Genomic DNA, 18,102 nt, shown 5'->3' with positions numbered 1-18,102 from the left:
GAGAGAGAGAGAGAGAGAGAGAGAGAGAGAGATAGCACATGCAAAGCCTTCCTCCCTCCTCCATAGCTCTTCCCTCCCCTGAGCTCTGATACCAGTGAAAGGCCAAAGTATGGACTGGCATAACGTTCTCCTCCCAACCTCCCTACTTATAGCCCTTGGCCCTTGCAAGTAGGACCCCTTAACTTATGCCTGGCCCTCTTCTCCTCGCCGTACTGAGCCACTCAGTCCCCGACAGCCTGTTGCCTCTGGTCCTACCCTTGGCCTGACAGAATATATATCATTAGGAACGTTTCACAAGTTGAGAAAGCTAAATTCTTGCTTTTCAACATGTTATTGTTTCCATACTATGCCTATGCCAAGCTTGACCTAGAGAAATGACAACTTGAGATGGAGGTGTCGTTGTATAGGGGTGACTTATTATTGATTCGTGTTTCACATACATATATTGTAAAGCCTTTGAGTTTCCACCTTTTTTAGTAGCGTTGACAATTTTTTGGTATCAAATCTTCTTAAATATTCCTATTCATTAGCTATTGGTAGCTATTTCTTTGGTATTGCTAAAGATGATACCAATAGCTATCACCTTGTGAACTTAGATGTTAAATTGCGGATTTGATTTCTACTATGTAGCTCATTTGGATAGAGAGAGTGTAAATATAAATTATAGATACATGCATTGTTAACATAGAAGATATGTACCACTCGAGCCTATGTAAACTGCTAATCAAGAAACCTTTGGTTGGATACTATAACAATGGGGGTCACATGTGGTTTCAACTACCAAATAAATGGCTTAACCAAAACATTCCCAAGAACATGATGTGGACACAAGGAAGTAAAATTTGGCTCCTTGTTTGGCCAATTTCTAGTGTGGAATGTTTAGTGCACAGGATTTGTGAGCCTTTGACCTGGGGAGTTCACTAAAGTATATGTAACATAGCACATATGTTCAACAGAAGGGATTTTATATTCTTGTAAAGTTACAGAAACATGTGTAGATAAGGCCTATAAGGGGTACTTTTAATCCATTCTAGTGAACGCACATGATATAGAAAAATTTACATAGTGAATGCTCCGAACCTTTGAACACATAGCAAAAATGGGGGGGGGGGGGGGGGGCTGGCTTTCAGTACATCAAACACTACACCTCTATCTCATGTCCATGCATTCAAAAAAGCCTCTATTTGTCATTTTAAAGCCCTAGGGACCCTCAACAAAGGGGGCCACAAGGGTGCACAAAATGGCCAAACAAGGACCCTATTTGGCCAATAGCACCCGATGTGGATTGTAGGACATCTAACCAACCCCAGGTGATAGGTATAACCTATGTAAAGGTCGATTAAAGTCTCCGTTTGTAGTTCATACTCCCAGTTTTCATTTAGAAACGCTCCATCTAGGATTGAGGTGCTAGGGATGTCCTTTGAACTAGATGCAATGTGGCTCTCTATGAGTTGACCCTTAGTGGTTACCAAGTCAGGAGCACTCGATTGCTCGACTAGCATGGATGTTGACATAGGGGCCTTTGCCTTTAACTCTCTCCATTGCTCTGCCCTGTGTAAGCTCTTGATTTTCTTTTCCCTAGCCACAATGATATATCGCTCAACCTCTTGCACTTCGGCAAGGCTTTTACCGTCTGGTAGTATAACCTCGGAGAGGAATAGCTTTCAAGAGTCAGGGAGTGCAGTGAATGGAGTATTCACAGGCACACTCTCCCAGGAGCATGGGGTCTACATTGGTCATGAATGGTGAATTTACTTTCCCACCCCCTTCATTTACATCGTTAGCTCTATGTTCGAAGCGAGTGGCTCCACTCAAAGTCTCTTTCAAGCAGCTAAACATGCTCAGCCCGGACCGTGGGCCCATGGCATACATGTCTTGGCTTGAGCTATCGGGATTGGGCGTCGGGTAAGCCTTCATGACGTTGTAGTCAAAGAAAGAGTGACTAAATACAATATGCGGGTCTTGAGTGGTACTACCTTGGGTTCTCGCTGAGGACATAGAGCCTAATGTGGAGGAATAATGGGTGTCCACGTAAACAGAGACACTCTCTATGTGATTGTCCTCTAGCACACTGGCGACCAGAGCGTAGGTGCATGTGACCTCAACACCTTAGAAGTGTTGGTGAGTGTCCGTGAAGGTCGTTCACCTAGTTTTTTTGGGTGTTTTGCAACCCAAATTTACTCTCAAAATTTTTTTTGATCCTTTTTTCTAATCGAGCCAGGGAATATGGCGTGTGATAGCTCAAAGTGAGCATCTTGGTTAGAGGGACGTGCCGTGCTTTACAACTTCCGATTTGGTTACTTAAAGCCCTCGGAATCCTAAAAATGGTCTTTTCCTAATCGGAAAGAAATCTAAAATTAGTAAGTTCAAGGGGTAAGTGTGAAGGGAAGGGTGGAGGACTTGGACTTGTCCCACATGCCCTCACTTCACTTGAGAGGCTAGTCTTTATATATAGTAGTGTCTATACTATATCATAAGACTGAGGACTGAAGCCTCGGCTCGGGCTTGGCGGAAGATCTCGATCCCTTCCTTTTAAAATGAGATTTTTTTTTTCTCTTGTTTTTTTATTTTCGTTTTGGTCTTTGATTTTTCGAGCGTTTTTAAAAAAAAGGAACAAAAGAACTCTTCAAAAAAGAAAAAGCTTGGGCTTGGGGGAAGATCCCAATCTCGATCCCTTCCTTTTAAAATGAGATTTTTTTTCCTTTTGTTCTTTAATTTTCTTTTTGGTCTCAGATTTTTCGAGCGTTTTTTTTTAAAGGAATAAAAAAAACTTTTATGGATAAGATAAGATTCTGATGCGTGGCGTCGAGGTCACGCGCACAAAGATGTCTATTGCGTGCACACAGCTAACAATACTAATTGACAGTAATTAGCAATGCACACACACTGTCTAACACAGCAAACTGCACACTCTCTATTGCATAATACAGAACTACACTAACTAACAGACCTGCTAAAACCTACACCTCACATAGCTTACCATATATCTAACAAAACCTTTACATTGCAGCACTTAATAGAGCTAACAAATCCTGCTAAAACCTGCACATTGCAGCACTTAACATGGCTAACAAAACTCAAAAAACAGGAAATGATAGAAGTGAATGGCTTCATGAGGTAGCATTGAGTGCTCTTCAAGCTTAGTGCAAGGCAATCCCCGACAGCGGCACCAAAAATGTGCGCTTTTGTCGAACGTGTCAAAAGCTGGAAACTTGCCAAAAATTGTGCGCAAGCCACGAATGGCTGCAAGCACACAACTAGACTATCCTAGCAAGCTTAAAGTGACAATGGTGTGTCACTCACCGCTCAATGCTTTCCGTCGTGAAGAATCATGTGCCAGGAAGAAGAAGTAGCCGCCGATGCCACACTCAATCATCTCACCGCTGCAATGCTCTCTCTCTCTCTCTCTCTCTCTCTCTCTCTCTCTCTCTCTCTCTCTCTCTCTCTCTCTTCTCTCTTTCTCTCTCTCAAGCGCACACACACACACACACCCGTGAGCATACGAAGGAGAAGAAGATAGAGGTAGAGCAAGAGCACTTTCTTAGCATGTACCTCAAAGAATGAGGATTTTAGGTAAAAAATGAACCTTTTATAAGAATCTGACCCATTCACACATGGGCGCCCACAGTGGTCGGTCATAGTAAAAATCATTTCAAAATGGGATAAGTGGTGCGCCTCTCATCGGTGATCACCTATACACCTATTGGACCGACAAGCCCGATCCATGAATCAATTAAGTGGTAAGGCGTTCGTCGAAGGTGATAGGGTGTCTGTAAGGGTTAACATCCCTCGAACCAAGATGATTGCATATATGCCCAACACCTAGCATGGTTGTGGCAAGGATGCTTTGGCTGTTGTAAGAAGATGTCGTGCGAAGGTCTCTCTCCAGATGAAATCTCCTCGCCAATCCAAATTGGTTGTCATATATGTACTTCATCGTCCTATTCTCATTCTCTATTTTTCTCTACACTGCAAATCTTGATTGTCTCCACGCCATTTCGAATCTTGCTTAGGCTAGTTGTCATGCAAGCTATACTTTGTCACCTTGTGCTTTGCAAACTCTGTTTTATCGTTCCTCGTGTTGTGATGTATGGAATTAGTTGCTAGAGAAGGGAGTTAAGGAAAATTTTGGTTAAAATGTCTATTCATCTTAATAGCCATGATAAGTCATTTCTTCCCGCCTTGAGTACCTGGATGCCCACTCAATGGACTTTGGCCTAATGTCCACATTCATCTGGGAAGCAATCATTGTTGAGGAGGCGGTCACTTATACTATAGGAATACATGGACGTGAAAGATTCACTAGCTTCTGTTTCTTCCAATCATGGCCTCTGTTTAATGTAGGAAATGGCTAGATTGTTGATAAATATTAAACTCGTATGCTTCCGTGTAGGTTTTAGAGCTGAGTCGCGCCAAGGATTAATGGGGTTAATGGAGAGAAAGCAAGGATTCAGGTCGCACTCTTTGAATTAAAAAGGAAAGGTTGAGGTGGGAGAAAAACATGGAGAAAGGGTGAGAAGACTATTGGCTCTCTCATTCCATGAGGTAAGGAGAGATTAGACTGAACGTACAATTCTATTAATCCCTCCAATTTCACTTGGACCAGTGGGGTTTCTATTTTCATGGAAAGTGCTCGAAGCTTTACTTTTTGTAGAGTATTACATAATCCTTCCAATTTCACTTGGACTAGTGAGATTTCTATTTTCATGGAAAGTGCCGAAAACTTTACTTTTTGTAGAGTATTACTCCCCCTACTACTCCTGAGTACGACCGGCCCTTATAACATGTCGAACAAGTCACCTTTTATTTTTAGGGATGACTTGATAAATACGCCACAACACCTTCATCGTTCAAACTCGTCGCACAAGCAAGATGGTTTCGTCACGTGACTGACATTGTGATGACGGAGCTAAGTTCAAACCCCAAGCGATGCACTGATTAACCATCAATTTGCTTAATCATATGATTTAACAAGTCCGTCACAATGCAGACGGAGGCATTGCCTACAGTTATCGCAATTAAAAATGCAGGACCATGGACATCAACAAATACAATTTGATCAAAACAACTATTGTCTGACAACAAAGTCCAGAATCTAACTCGGAAAGTCATCAAAGAAAATTTCTAACTTTAAAGAAAATTCAAAGCAACCATTTGATCTTGCATCTTAGCATTTCCTTCACTTGCTGATAATCTAATCTCAGCATGATTTTACGAGCCGGTGTAAGAAATAGATACCCATCTTAATTGAAGATGCAATACCTCAAAAATCCTTTACTGATACTAAGTTTATATGTGATCTTTGCGCCCTAAAAGTGTGAATATGCACATGATCACGTAACCACAAAACTGATTATACAAAAAGATAGCCAATACAATGGAAAATTGGTTGACAAAATTCCCTTCAAACTGTAACTTAGACTCCACAAAAAGTGCTTCATTAGCATTTGCAGCACAAGCTTCTTCAAGTTTTTGGTTGTGCCCACAAATGTAATTGTGTTCATATGTGCAATGAACTGTACAATTTGCATACCAACAGATGAGAAAGCCAAAAGCACCAATAGAAGTGATGGATCCGAAGTAGCGGCGGAAAAGAAGCATATTGATGTAGCCTATGGGTATGGGAACAAGGAATTGAAAATTGGCATCCCATCCAAAGGCACAATACGAGAGAAAGGATCCAGTGAAGGCATAGTACAAATGTCGGAGACGAGCCATCACCATAGCCAGCTCTGCAGGGAATTGTGGCTAGCTAGAAGGAGAAAGGGGTTGGGAAAAGGTTTTTTCTAAGGTCATCCGTGGTTTCCTTCTCAACCTTCCCATTTAATCTGTTTGACAAACGTATGACATCTCATGTCGTTTTCCACTTCCATTGCGAGCATCTCCATATCCTCTTGATATGACAAAGGCTTGTCTTCAAGCCACTCTACTTGTGCAACCAGATAATATGGCTTGCTCCTCACGATTATAAAAATCCTAAGCCTCTCTTCCCTTTTCCAGGTGATGAAGAAACGATCATCCACCAACCTCTCATGCTTTATGACCTTTGCAACGCATCCAACTTCTGCCAAGCTTGAGGTTTTCGGATCCACATAGATGAGCCCAAACCATAAATCTATTTGCAATAGAGTGTGCATCATCATGCGGTACCGATATTCAAATATCTGAAGAGAAGCTATGGTATCTAGAAAGAGAATGAGGGGTAGAGGAAAGAGGGGTAGCTGAACAAGACCATTTGAAGCAACCTGGTTTGTTTTTGCCTTTGCTAAACCTGAGCATGGCAAACCTCATTTCCTACAGCCAGGCCTAATGGAAGCAACAAGATTTGCATTGCTGCTGAATGGATATCATTCTAGATAGCCCCGAAAAGAATCGTGCACATCTCACTGCAAGCATACCATCACTCTCACTGAAATTAGAATGAGTTGGAGGCTGGACCCTCTTTTCGATCAATGGTGCTTGGTACCTGTAGAGACATAAACCTATCAGCTAGCAAACATGCAAGGTTCTCATCATGTGCACAATGAACTCAGAGCTCCATCATTACAATCTGTTCTTATTATAAGCCATTGAGACCATGATAAGCCTTTATTGAGGGTTGCACTCAAATACCACAAATATCCGGCTGATTTAAAATTAAAAGGCATGAATATGTTTCAAGAATGTAAATTCACAAGAATCCATTCACAAAGAAAAGAAAGACCTCAATCAATTAGACAAAAGATTAGGCTGGAAATTGAATAGGATAATCTAAAAGCAATCAAAATTCTAAATTTTGACTAAAGCCACCACCACAAAATAGCATATACTAGGTCAATCAACAAGATGGCTGCAATCCTACATGTGCCTCTATGTAGGACAATGTCCAGTTCTTGGATAAGAATCTTACATTCAATGGAGCACACCACCAAAGCAACATACAATCCATTTCATGGCATTTTCCAAAGATAATTTGGAGCCTCAAACAACACAAAAAAACTTTCATTTTCATACCATAAAATGTAGACCAAATAGATAAGTAGCATAGTGCTCATGCGCTAGTAAAATGCCTCTTCCTATTAGCTTTTGTGCCCAAATGTAGATTTGGATGCATATAGCAAATCTTTACGACTTGTTGATACAAAATTCTCTTTATTGCATTGTCAATTTGCAAAGCTTGTTTTGAATGTAGATAAAGTATATTGTTGTTGCACAAAAGGCAAGAGGTCAATGCAAGAATCATTGCATTGTTTGTACTTGTACGGTCCATAATGACGTGCGACTTTGAAATGTTATCTACAAGATACTTAGAGTGAGAAAATTCTTAAAGTGCAACAAGCAAGAAATTCCAAAGAGAGGAGTTGTAAAGTCTTACCATTCCTATTGACTTGCTTTGTAGAACAAGAGTTGATGGAGGCAATAGAAAGTTCTAGCAAATTTTTGGTAGAAAGCAGATGCGGATTTGTATACAATTACATGCATTCAAATGGGCGACATTTCTTTGAGAGGGTAGATAAAGTTGCCAATAAAATCTGACAAGATTTACAATGCTTTGATGGCCACTGCAACATATCATTGCCTACATCTGATCGTAGGCTAGTGGGCCCTCCAAGAAATTGCACACACATGGAAAATCGGATGCTAATAACATACCTTTATGACTTATCGACGTAAAGGTTTGCTTGTCTCTTTGGAGAGGTTGTTGCTCTCCGAGCATGTCGTGAACGTACTATATGTTTGTTGAGGCACACAAGGTATGAGGCCAAGAAACACAAATGAGTAGTACTAATTTTAAATGTAATCGTAGCATACATAGTAATCATTACTTAAGTCACCACAATTGTCATTCTACAAGGAAGATCGACTCGAAATGTATGTTGTGTTAAAACACTCTAGAGAAGTATGAGACTCTAATCTTAGACGTTAACCCATCCTCCTAGGTCCTAAAGCATGGAAGCTTACTTCAAAAATAGCCATGTGTGTAAGCATATTGACAGGCTTGTATATCCAAAAACCAACCTGATACACATCTCACAATGATTTTCATTACATAGACTTGCAGCCTGCTATTGTTCGTTGCTTTTGAGCAACTATGATCCAATGGCTTAGAGATGACTAAGTTAGGATGCAACGGCATATAATCAACCAAGAGGATCCCTCTACGAGACTCTACTCATGCTTGGTTGGCATTCTCGTTGAGGTATTTTGGGGTGTGACCCAAGCTTGGGACCATAGATTGTCTACTTAGCAAAACTTGGATCTACTACATAGTAGATTCCATCAATGGTTAATGAAGCCTCGGCAATGTTGCTTGCAACCATCACTTTCCTTGTTCTTGGTGGTGCTGGTCAAAAATTTCTTGTCTGAATTTCACTAGAAAGGGCACTATAAACTAGGAGATTATAATTAGTTCTCAACTCAATCCCTCTATTCTCTCATACAAGATTTGTCACATTGTATCAATTTCTTATTGTCATGTTAAAAAGAGAAGAATATCACCTTCTGGCTCAGTTAAATGTATCTACATAACAGTAATAAGTGGAGCATCTAGAAAGCCACTCTCTCGTTGCTTTGCATACGAAATCTCTACAAAAAACATTCTTCTTGTAATAATGAAAATGTTAAAGTACACACAAAAACTCCTATGCCATAAGTGTAGCCGAGGTGACTGTAAGATGTAAATCTTCGCCGCCTTACTAGTCTTCCAGCAACCCAAAGAGAAAATTTGTGTGTATTTTTCTTTCATGTGCTTCATCAAGCATGATAAAAAATTACACTAAGAGCAGGCTATTCACAAGCACTTCTCTTAGAAGCAATCCATGTGTCATATATTTGATTATTGTCTCAAGCCTCATGCAATCCTCAATCGCGTAACCAACCTCTTCACCAAACTAACAACCAAATTCTTCAACAACCCTCTTGGCTACAAACATTTCGGCCACTCCTCGACGTTCTGCACAACCAATCTCTCCTTTTGTGGTGTACCTTGCTTCATTTGTGTAACCTAGTTTTCCCTGAACTAGTTTCTCCAATCAGAACTAAACCCTCGTTTTCATGGATTGCTCTAACCATCTCATTTTTCAGCTTGTAAATGGAAAGAATTTGTCTTTGCTCTTGTATTGATAGCTTTGACCATCGACCAAATGTGGGTGCCTTACCAAATGCATCCTTCTTCCACTCTGGCAAGTCATATGCAAAGAGTCCACTAAGAGGTTCATGAGCAAGATGTTACTCCTGTTTCTAGCATTGGATCTTCACAAGGACAATTCAGATCCTTTGGGAAGGAATAAGCATGGTGCTACGCTGCTATTCTCGCAACTCTCTCCTCTCTTTGGCTAAAGCAAACTGTGTCATGGCAGCTCTCTGAAGTGAGCCATTTGGATTTCTTACTATTTTCACAAGTGACACATCAATGGAGTACCTTGTTTGCCCCTCTTAAGAAGGTTTTTTCATCTTTATTGAGCTCAATTCCAAGCTCTCTTGAGCGCCTTCGTCAAGACCCCTGACGTTATTACCTGCTTAGCTTCCCATCTCTTAGGTGAAATCAACCTCTTTAGTGATCACCTAGAAGGGCCATCTTCTTCGTCCTTTGTGATGATAATCCCAGAAAGCCCTTTGCGACCTATTAAAGGCTGATTCATACTGGAGGGATTAGATTCCTCATCCAAAGAGATTGTTTCCATTGGTAGAAGATCTTGCCCCGTCTTTTGGTCCACATCCCTCATGGAAAGGCTAATTTTATTCCCAATCATGGAAACAACCTCATACATGTCATAATTTGCAACATATGCACAATCCCTTCCTTTCAATCATGAAAGCCTGCAAGCTACATAAAGTAGCCATGATCCGTGACACGTGAAACCCCACCTAAGTAAACATTGAACACTCATGTGCTTGATTATCCTTTTGAAGAGCTAGGGTTTCTATAAACTCTATCCCTCTTGCTCATCATCATTGTCACTGCCAACATATCCACTGTATCCATCCTTGCAATAAATCATACTCTTTGTGAGTCCTTCAATAACCATTCATGTGGCTATCACAAGAAGATTTAGAAATTTTCTCATGTAGGAGAACGGAGTCTTTGTCAAGGTTTTTCATACAATGCATAACATCACGAGCTTCTGCTCGAGAGGCACCGCATATCTAGCTAGGTACGATTGGGGGCAGAGGACCACCGGCCCTCCCACCGCCCCCAATCGTACCTAGCTAGGTATGCGGTGCCTCCCTCACAAAAGCTCATGATGTTCAGGTAAGTCACAATGTGGGAATTATTGTGAGAATTTGTCCAAAACTTCTTGTGTATGCGCCCTTCTATAATCATCCTCTCTATCATGTTCTCTTCGATGTTCATACCTTTCCTCATGTCGATCATCTCTGCGGTGATCTCCATCATCATGATTCATGTTGTAGGCAGAGATTCCCCATCATCATGATTCATGTTGTATGTGTCTACTACAATCTCCAACTTCTACCACCATGTCGTATGCGCCCTTCTATAATCATCCTCTCTTCGATGTTCATACCTTTCCTCATGTCGATCATCTCTGCGGTGATCTTCATCATCATGATTCATGTTGTATGTGTCTACTACAATCGCCATCATCATCTGTTGTGAAACTTCTACCACCATGTCTACAAAATTGCGGTGATGCACAGAGTCATGAAGCTACTTTGCACGAGGTGTATCTCCAACAAGAGCTTCTCAACGTAGACGATCAACAAAAAAGCAAGCGTGCCAATCAAAGCAAGCCATTAACGGTGATGATTCATCCATGTGTCTCACTCTACGGCCTTCATTTGGGAAAACTACCTTAAGACTTACCAAGTAAATATCCCTTGGGCCCCATAGAAGGGTTCACGTCATACAACCTATTGTTAGATAATATCTTTATGTCTATCTCATTGTTCATGTGGAGCTATTGTTAAATAATATCTTTATGTCTATCTCATTGTTCATGTGGAGGCCAAAATGGTGGCATGGATGGCTTATAGTGCAGGATTGCTCTCGTCAACACATGCGGCCAACTTTGTTGTAGTAAGCTAAGTCAAGGCCATTCTAGTGCAATTTTATGAGACAAATAGGTGGATCTATAGCCCTATGCAATTTTGTTGTAATAAGCTAATTCAAGGCCACTCTAGTGCAATTTTGGTCTTGAGGCTCCAACTTTGTTATAATAAGCTAATTCTAGGCCATTCTAGTGCAATTTAATGAGACAAATAGGTGGATCTCTAGCCCCAGGCAAGCACACTAGGCTACAATTGCTTGAGTATGTTGTCCTTGGAGAGCTTACTCCTTTGGAAAAATCTACCCATCAAGTCATGTAGCATAGCAAACGCCCATTCACCCAAAAGGCCTTGACAAAATCAGCATGTTGTGCTGCTAGGTTTTGATGTTGCAGTAGATTAAATTGGTGCGTGCTTGAGTATTGTGTTCAATCTCGTGAATGACTTGCTCGTGTGGCCCTCCAAGGCCATCAACGAAGAAAAAAGCTTCATGTACAACCATTGACTAAACAACTAGACAAATATATTTGTAAAAAAATTTTAAGCCCATCTTCCTTCTATAAGGCAAATAGAGGTATGGCTTCAATGTTGAAAAGAATACAAATTTTGAAAGAGAAGTCCCAAGGGGGAGTATTACAATGGACCTCTTAAATCGTTTGAATCTTCATTAGCTCTTACGATGGTGAAGTACATTCCAAAAGTGATTGAGAAAGGTGCAAGCTCCTTCGATTAAAGTTGCCATGATGTCCGTCAAATTTCCTAGAATCAAAGAAGCTAGAGGCAACTTTGAAGAATGACTCAGCTACTACAACGTACATGTATATGAAACTTCAATAATATCCACAACGTCTCATGAGTGCTTGTACTTCACAAACTGTTGTGGGTGTGGACAAGGACAATTGTGTACTTCCTTTTCAAGATCCATTGATATCCCATTTTTAGACACTATTATCGGGTCTGGACAACTGTGAACTTGCCTTAGGCTATTCAAGATCTGTTGATATCCCATTTGTAGACATTGAATTTTACCTCGTCGGACCATGAACACACTTCTCCGAATTTAATCAAGTCCTACAATTTGCACGTCTCAAAAGACCTTTCTTAAACGTTTGAAATGATCACCTCTCAGTGAAGAATGAACACAAACTGTTTCCAGCTTGGCCACATCAATGAATGCCCCCTTTTGAGTGCTGTCTTAAGAGGCTTTGGATAGCTCTCTTCACCACGGCTTGGTTTGCAGGAATCCACCTGCCCTGTAGGTTTTTTGCCAGTTGTGCCAGGTTTTCCTTTTATTTAGAACACTTAGCAGCTTAGCCTCATGCTCACTCACTGGTCGAACGCCTTGAGAGCATACCGACCCTTAAAACTGTGCGTGAAAATGGTCCTATATGAACAAGACGAAGACTTGCATTGGGCCTCCAGAACAAGAGAAAGCCATTACCAGATTAAAAAATGAGGCCATTCACTATACCAAATTAAATAATGAGACCATTCACTATTGGGACTCTTTGGCAGGTAGAAAAACATCAACAAAACCTATAAGCCTATCTCCCTTCTCATGTGAGGCAGGTTTTACCGCTTCAAAAGAGCTTGCATCACTGCAGCTTCAGTGCTGAAGATAGCATGAAATGTGAATGAAAACACCAAGAGGTAGGTTGCACTGGACCTCCTAAAGCATCCGGGTCTTCGTTAGCTTCTTCATATAGTCCTCAATGTCCCGCCGTCCACCTTTGAAATTTTAATACATCCACACTTTAAGATGGTCGCTTTGTACCTATTATCAAACAATGGCAAGATATTCAAAGAATTTGTAGCACAGCTTTACCTGTTTCAGGCCGCAAAAGGAACCTTGCAGTCGGGTTCATTTTGTAAGTTGAAACAAACCCTTCTCCAAGAATTTTTCAAGCCTGAGTGGAGGATATGGCTTGCTTCAAAGCCGTCAGTACATCAAGTTTGCAAGAGAGCCTCTCATGTCTTATCCTCTATCTGTGGTGTAGCATCTAAGTGCGGCACATGCCCCTCCATCATCAAGAACTTGCCTAATCTGGTAATTTTTCCCGAAACCTGGCCACATTCATCATGCTCCCTACTACCCATAATGAACTCATATAACTCTTCATCGACCTCAAGCCATCCTCTCCCAGGCACTTTCCATGCATGTGCAGACCTCCTCATTTCTTGAAGTTTGCTGGAATTTTCGTATAGATGAGTGCCTGCATAAAGTCTGGACATGAGTACATAATTCGTCGCATCCTCACTATCCAAATGAACAGCCTCTTCAAAACAATGCTGGCCAAGGTGAGTGCTACCGTGGGTTTGACAGCTGGTTAACAAGGACTTCCATGGGACAGCATCTGGCTGAAGTGGCAAAATCTCAAAAAACTGCTGAGCTTCGTCCAAGCTCCCTGCCCGCCCAAAAAGGTCAATCAAACAGCTGTAGTTCTCAATGCTAGGAATAATTTTGTAGCTCACTGTCATCTCTGCAAAGTACTTTTGAGCTTCCTCAACTCTGCCAGTACGACCGCACGCAGAGAAAATACTCGTAAAAATGATGTTATTTGGCACAAAACCTTGATCCTTCATTTCACTGAGCAGATTCCATACAAATTCATGGTTACCTACCTGCGCATAGCCTGCTAGTAAGGCTCCCCATGATACTAGGTCATGTTTTGGAAGCCTGCAGAATACCTTGTAAGCCTCCTCTGGCAATCCACACTTTGCATACAAGTCAATCAGAGAGTTTCCAACTTCCAAGTCCAAGTCATAAGCACTTTTGATGATATGTTCGTGTACTAACCACCCTTGAGTTAAGGCTGCAAGGTTGATACAAGCTTTCAGAATGCAAAGGTATGTCACTTTGCTTGCTGTTATCCCCTCCTGTTGCATTTTCCTGAAATGTTTGAAAACCAAGATGTCATAACCATGTGCGACATAGCCTGCAAAGAGGGCATTCCATGAAACCGCATCTCGATTGGGCAGCCTTTGAAGAATTCTGTGAGCCTCGTCAACATTCCCGCTTCTGCCATACATGTCAATAAGTGTATTTCCAACAGCTAAATCTGTTTCAAGTCCAGTTCTCAGCACTTCATCATGCAGAAATCTGCCCATTGTCATGGATCCAACTTGGCTAGATGCTTTCAAGATACACAAAATTATCACTCTATCAGGACACATGCCTTCATGCTGCATTTCTTTGAATAATTCAAGCACACTCGATAAATAACCATGCTGTAGATGTCCTGTCATGAGTGCACCCCATGATACAACATCCCGCTTCTTTGTTTGCTTGAATGATTTGTAAGCCTCTGTTAAAGCCCCATTCTTTGCATGCACATTAGCAAGAGCAGTAGCAAGGACAGTGTCTGATTCAAACCCATAGCTGACAATGTGATGGTGCAGAAGCATGCTTTGAGGTATGTCACAAGCCTTGAGAAGGCTCAAAAGCATCACACGATCTGGCAGGAGACAACATTGCAGCATTGACTGGTACAACATGAAGGAGGCGTTGGGGGTGCCAAGCATGGCATGGGCATAGATGATGGCGTTCCATGTGTAAAGAGATGGCTTGGAAACCCTCGCGAATGCTTGCTGTGCGTTGGACAAGCTGTTGGAGAGTGCAAAGAGGCGAATAAGGTGATCCGCGCAGAAGCATATTATGTCCAGCCCATGTGAGGCAAGGAGAAGTTGCAGGTGCTGGACTGCCGCGAGGTCTCTCTTGAGAGTGCATTCTCGAAAAAGGGCGGGTAGAGACTCCCAGATTCTTACCTCCTCTCTCACGTTGGCGAATGAACTCCTCCTCGTCCAGAGGAAGGCGCTGCTATGCTTCGATGGATCTCGCCAAGCTTTGCATGCTTGCATCAAATGGAGTGGAAATTGAACTCGCGGCTTATAATCATTTTCTCCACTTTCATTTTTTTTTTTTTTGTGCAATGTGAGCTAGTTTTAAGGGATTGGTAAGAAGAAACACAAGTCGTGGGAAACTATCCCAAGAGACCTCAAAGATCTGTCCGACTTCCATTAACACTAGGTAGTTTTACGGATTGTGCGGGTGTGCTTAAAGTCGTTTCGCTAGGCCAACTCCCATTGACACTCCACTTTCATTTCTTAAACTAAACACGATAAAATTGGAATGGCAAAGAGAGAACATCAAAGCATATGGCACAAAGCAACAAATAAATATAGCTACAACATCTTGGACAAAGCCCTTGCTATCCCTCCTTTTGTCATATAGGTGTCGTGCACCCCCCATAAAACCCTCCAAGAAGAGATCTATAGCATAGGACATTGCTTAGAGCAGTACACCAAAAATTATAGGAGTTTCATGCTTATATAATCCTAGTCTGATCGTATCTATGCACCTATGTGTGCATGCCATTTGTGCTCCTTGGTTCTGATCTTATAGATGACATGGCATTGCCTCCCTTTGAAGCAAAGTTTACATCCTCGTAGACATCCTTGGAGTCCTACCATAACGTAAAAAACTCTCCTTGCTTGAATTCAACTTAGAACTCTTTCTCTTTTTTTCTTTGAGAGATCTCACTTTAAGAACTTTGTGTTACCTCCAGTGAAGCAAAGTTCACATCTTCATAAACATCCTTCGAGCCCTAGGGAGAGAAAACCATAAGGTAAAAAATATATAGGCGCCCCTTGGGGGTGGGCGTTACGCATGGAGAAGTGGGGCATGGAGAAGATCCATAGAAAAATGAGAAGGTGGGAGTATGTGTTGCTCCCCTTCCCGAGTTGGGTCAAAGTTATCAATCCATTTATGCTTCCTTATATTGCCTTCACCAGCCCGCTTCTCAAAATAGCCAAACATAACTGGAAGGAGTTTTTGAATCCTATTAAAAGATTCTTATGGAGGAACAACATTGAAGCCTCGTCGGCCTGAGAGATCGAGGTGCATGTTGGCAGAAATGCCGCAAGCAAACACTAGAATAGCAAGAACTAGACCAACATACCAAATGTCGACCAAGGACGTAGCTCGACCCACAGCTGCATGGAAACAAGCCGATGGTTGTCAAACACCTACTCGACCTTCTAATGACAATCACTACTCGAGGAAATAAAATCCAGACATCCTATGTACTGGTGAGTGCAATAAAACCTAAGACACTCATGCAACCAGAATCAAGATCAAATGGCCTCGAATCGCTTCGAAACTCATAGGGAATCCTCTACTTACGAAGAGGTCACTACCCTATGGACTCTGACCCTATATCCTACCCATAACCACTTGGTGCAGCAAACACATATGAAGGCAAGCAGTCTAATAAAGGTCATCGATTCTCAACATACATGATCCTAATGTGTAGCTCTTATCGCCATGATCCTACTGATATGAAGAAATCTCAAATCAGACACACGGTTTGTAAGATAACTCACTCAGAAGCTTGTGGGCGCTTGCCTCACGACGGAACCAAAAACTTGCAAGCTTGGCGTTGGTGTATATCTCTCACCATTGCTAACTCACTGGTGGTGTTGCCTTCGCAATGGTTTCTCCGTAGTGCATGCAAAGAAGAGATAAGATCTCTCTCTCTCTCTCTCTCTCTCTCTCTCTCTCTCTCCCCCCCCCCCCCTCTTACACACACACACACACACACACACAGTCGTGGCACACCCTAGACGCGAAAGATTGATTTAATTAAAAGTCCCCTTTAGGGTTACAAAACTTTGACTTTTATACCTCACTCTTGAGAGGTACATTCTCACCCTAGACGCGAAAGATTGATTTAATTAGAAGTCCCCTTTAGGGTTACAAAACTTTGACTTTTATACCTCACTCTTGAGAGGTACATTCTCACCAAAAATAATCTCTTATCTACTGCAATAGGTTCTGCTTGTCCATCAAAACTAAATATTACAAAAATGGGTCTTTCATTTCAATGTTCCTCCAGTCAACACTCCCCCCCTTCGAGTCCATGTCGTCCGTGACATGACTGGTCCATGTGTTCTTTTGGTCTTTTGTCTGATCCTTTGCTTCAACTATTGAGTGGGCTCAATAATATCCCGGTGGCTTGATCATCTTAGGTATGATTTGTATCTAATGCTGACAATGTTCAATGTAGGTCCAAAAATCTTACTATCATATGTGAAAAACCCTGTGTAGATTGCCTCTTCAAAAGATTGCGTGTAGAAGCTGGGAAAAACATCAGCTGTTGATAGAAATATTGCAATACTTGTGGCAAAGGTTGAGTTGAGAGGTCAAATGCCAACTTGAGGAGAGTGTCGCTTGTTGATAGTAGACTTGAGTATGTAGCTTTCTCCGATGCGAACACCTCGATGCATGCTAAGTTGAGAGGTCAAATGCCAACTTGAGGAGAGTGTCGCTTGTTGATAGTAGACTTGAGTATGTAGCTTTCTGCGATGCGAACACCTCGATGCATGCTGAAAACTTCTTGCAAGTTTTCCTGAGCATCAGGCATGTCAAATCAGGAGAGCCAATGAAGAGCTTAATGGAACCCTTGGGGTTTTCACCATGTAAGTCTGACTTATTCTCTCTCCTTCTTTGGGTAGTAGGAGCTTAGGAAAGTTCATCCAGGTTGGGTGCTTCTACAAAATCCTTGCATGGTCTTTCGATGTCCCAATCCTTGGTACTGGGCAAAAGGAGACATCATCTTTTATATACTTTGGTGCATCGACTACGCATACTAGGTACGTTGGGTACTTTGTAAGCCAGCCTTTTCTCCATTTTGGTTGTGACTCCACTATCTTCTTGGAGACTACTTGATCTTTGATATCACCTTCAAAGAGTGGTGCCATCTCCTGCGCTTGAATTCTTTTCTTTTTGGTGAGCACTTCATACTTGAGCAATGGGTATGGGAGGGATGGTTGCATCCACTCTTCTCTGATTACATTTGTACCTAACATTAGCACATGTGCAGAGTGCAGCACCCTTTGATCCCAATCTATGGCAACCCTGATACCCTCTTCAGTTGCTTGTTCAATTAAATTTTGGAGACGAGCTTCCTCCTCTGCTAGCAGCTCTTGCTCTTCTTCTTGAATCTGTGGAGGTATCTCCACCATTATGGGCACTTTAGAATAGTCTAGGATCTCCATCGGCTCCTGTGGGGCATTGATTCCTGAGTCACTTGGACCCGGATCTGTGTCTTGAGTCCT

General features: G+C 41.8%; 1 protein-coding gene and 2 pseudogenes across 1 annotated transcript; all 3 read right to left on the bottom strand.

Moving 5' to 3' along the window:
• Positions 1-5,752: 5,752 nt before the first annotated feature.
• LOC147456504 (uncharacterized) lies at positions 5,753-6,570 on the bottom strand (annotated as a pseudogene).
• Positions 6,571-8,219: 1,649 nt separating this feature from the next.
• LOC147456503 (putative pre-mRNA-splicing factor ATP-dependent RNA helicase DEAH5 pseudogene) lies at positions 8,220-10,612 on the bottom strand (annotated as a pseudogene).
• Positions 10,613-11,592: 980 nt separating this feature from the next.
• LOC147456502 (pentatricopeptide repeat-containing protein At1g08070, chloroplastic-like) lies at positions 11,593-14,869 on the bottom strand. Its single transcript, XM_086514960.1, has 2 exons — positions 12,812-14,869; positions 11,593-12,714 (listed from the first exon to the last, which is right to left on the bottom strand). Exon 1 carries the CDS (start codon positions 14,842-14,844, stop codon positions 12,955-12,957), a length of 1,890 nt encoding a protein of 629 aa, XP_086371086.1. The 5' UTR covers positions 14,845-14,869; the 3' UTR covers positions 11,593-12,714; positions 12,812-12,954.
• Positions 14,870-18,102: the final 3,233 nt, after the last annotated feature.

The sequence above is a fragment of the Adiantum capillus-veneris genome, chromosome 6 (assembly GCF_014529385.1).
Source record: "Adiantum capillus-veneris isolate H3 chromosome 6, ASM1452938v2, whole genome shotgun sequence".
Classification (NCBI taxonomy): Eukaryota; Viridiplantae; Streptophyta; class Polypodiopsida; order Polypodiales; family Pteridaceae; genus Adiantum; species Adiantum capillus-veneris.
This window is presented reverse-complemented; position numbering and strand designations above follow the sequence as displayed.

Bases quoted from the DNA above. Each gene is read 5' to 3' on its own strand.
- LOC147456502 (XM_086514960.1), bottom strand. From the start codon at position 14,844: ATGCAAGCATGCAAAGCTTGGCGAGATCCATCGAAGCATAGCAGCGCC.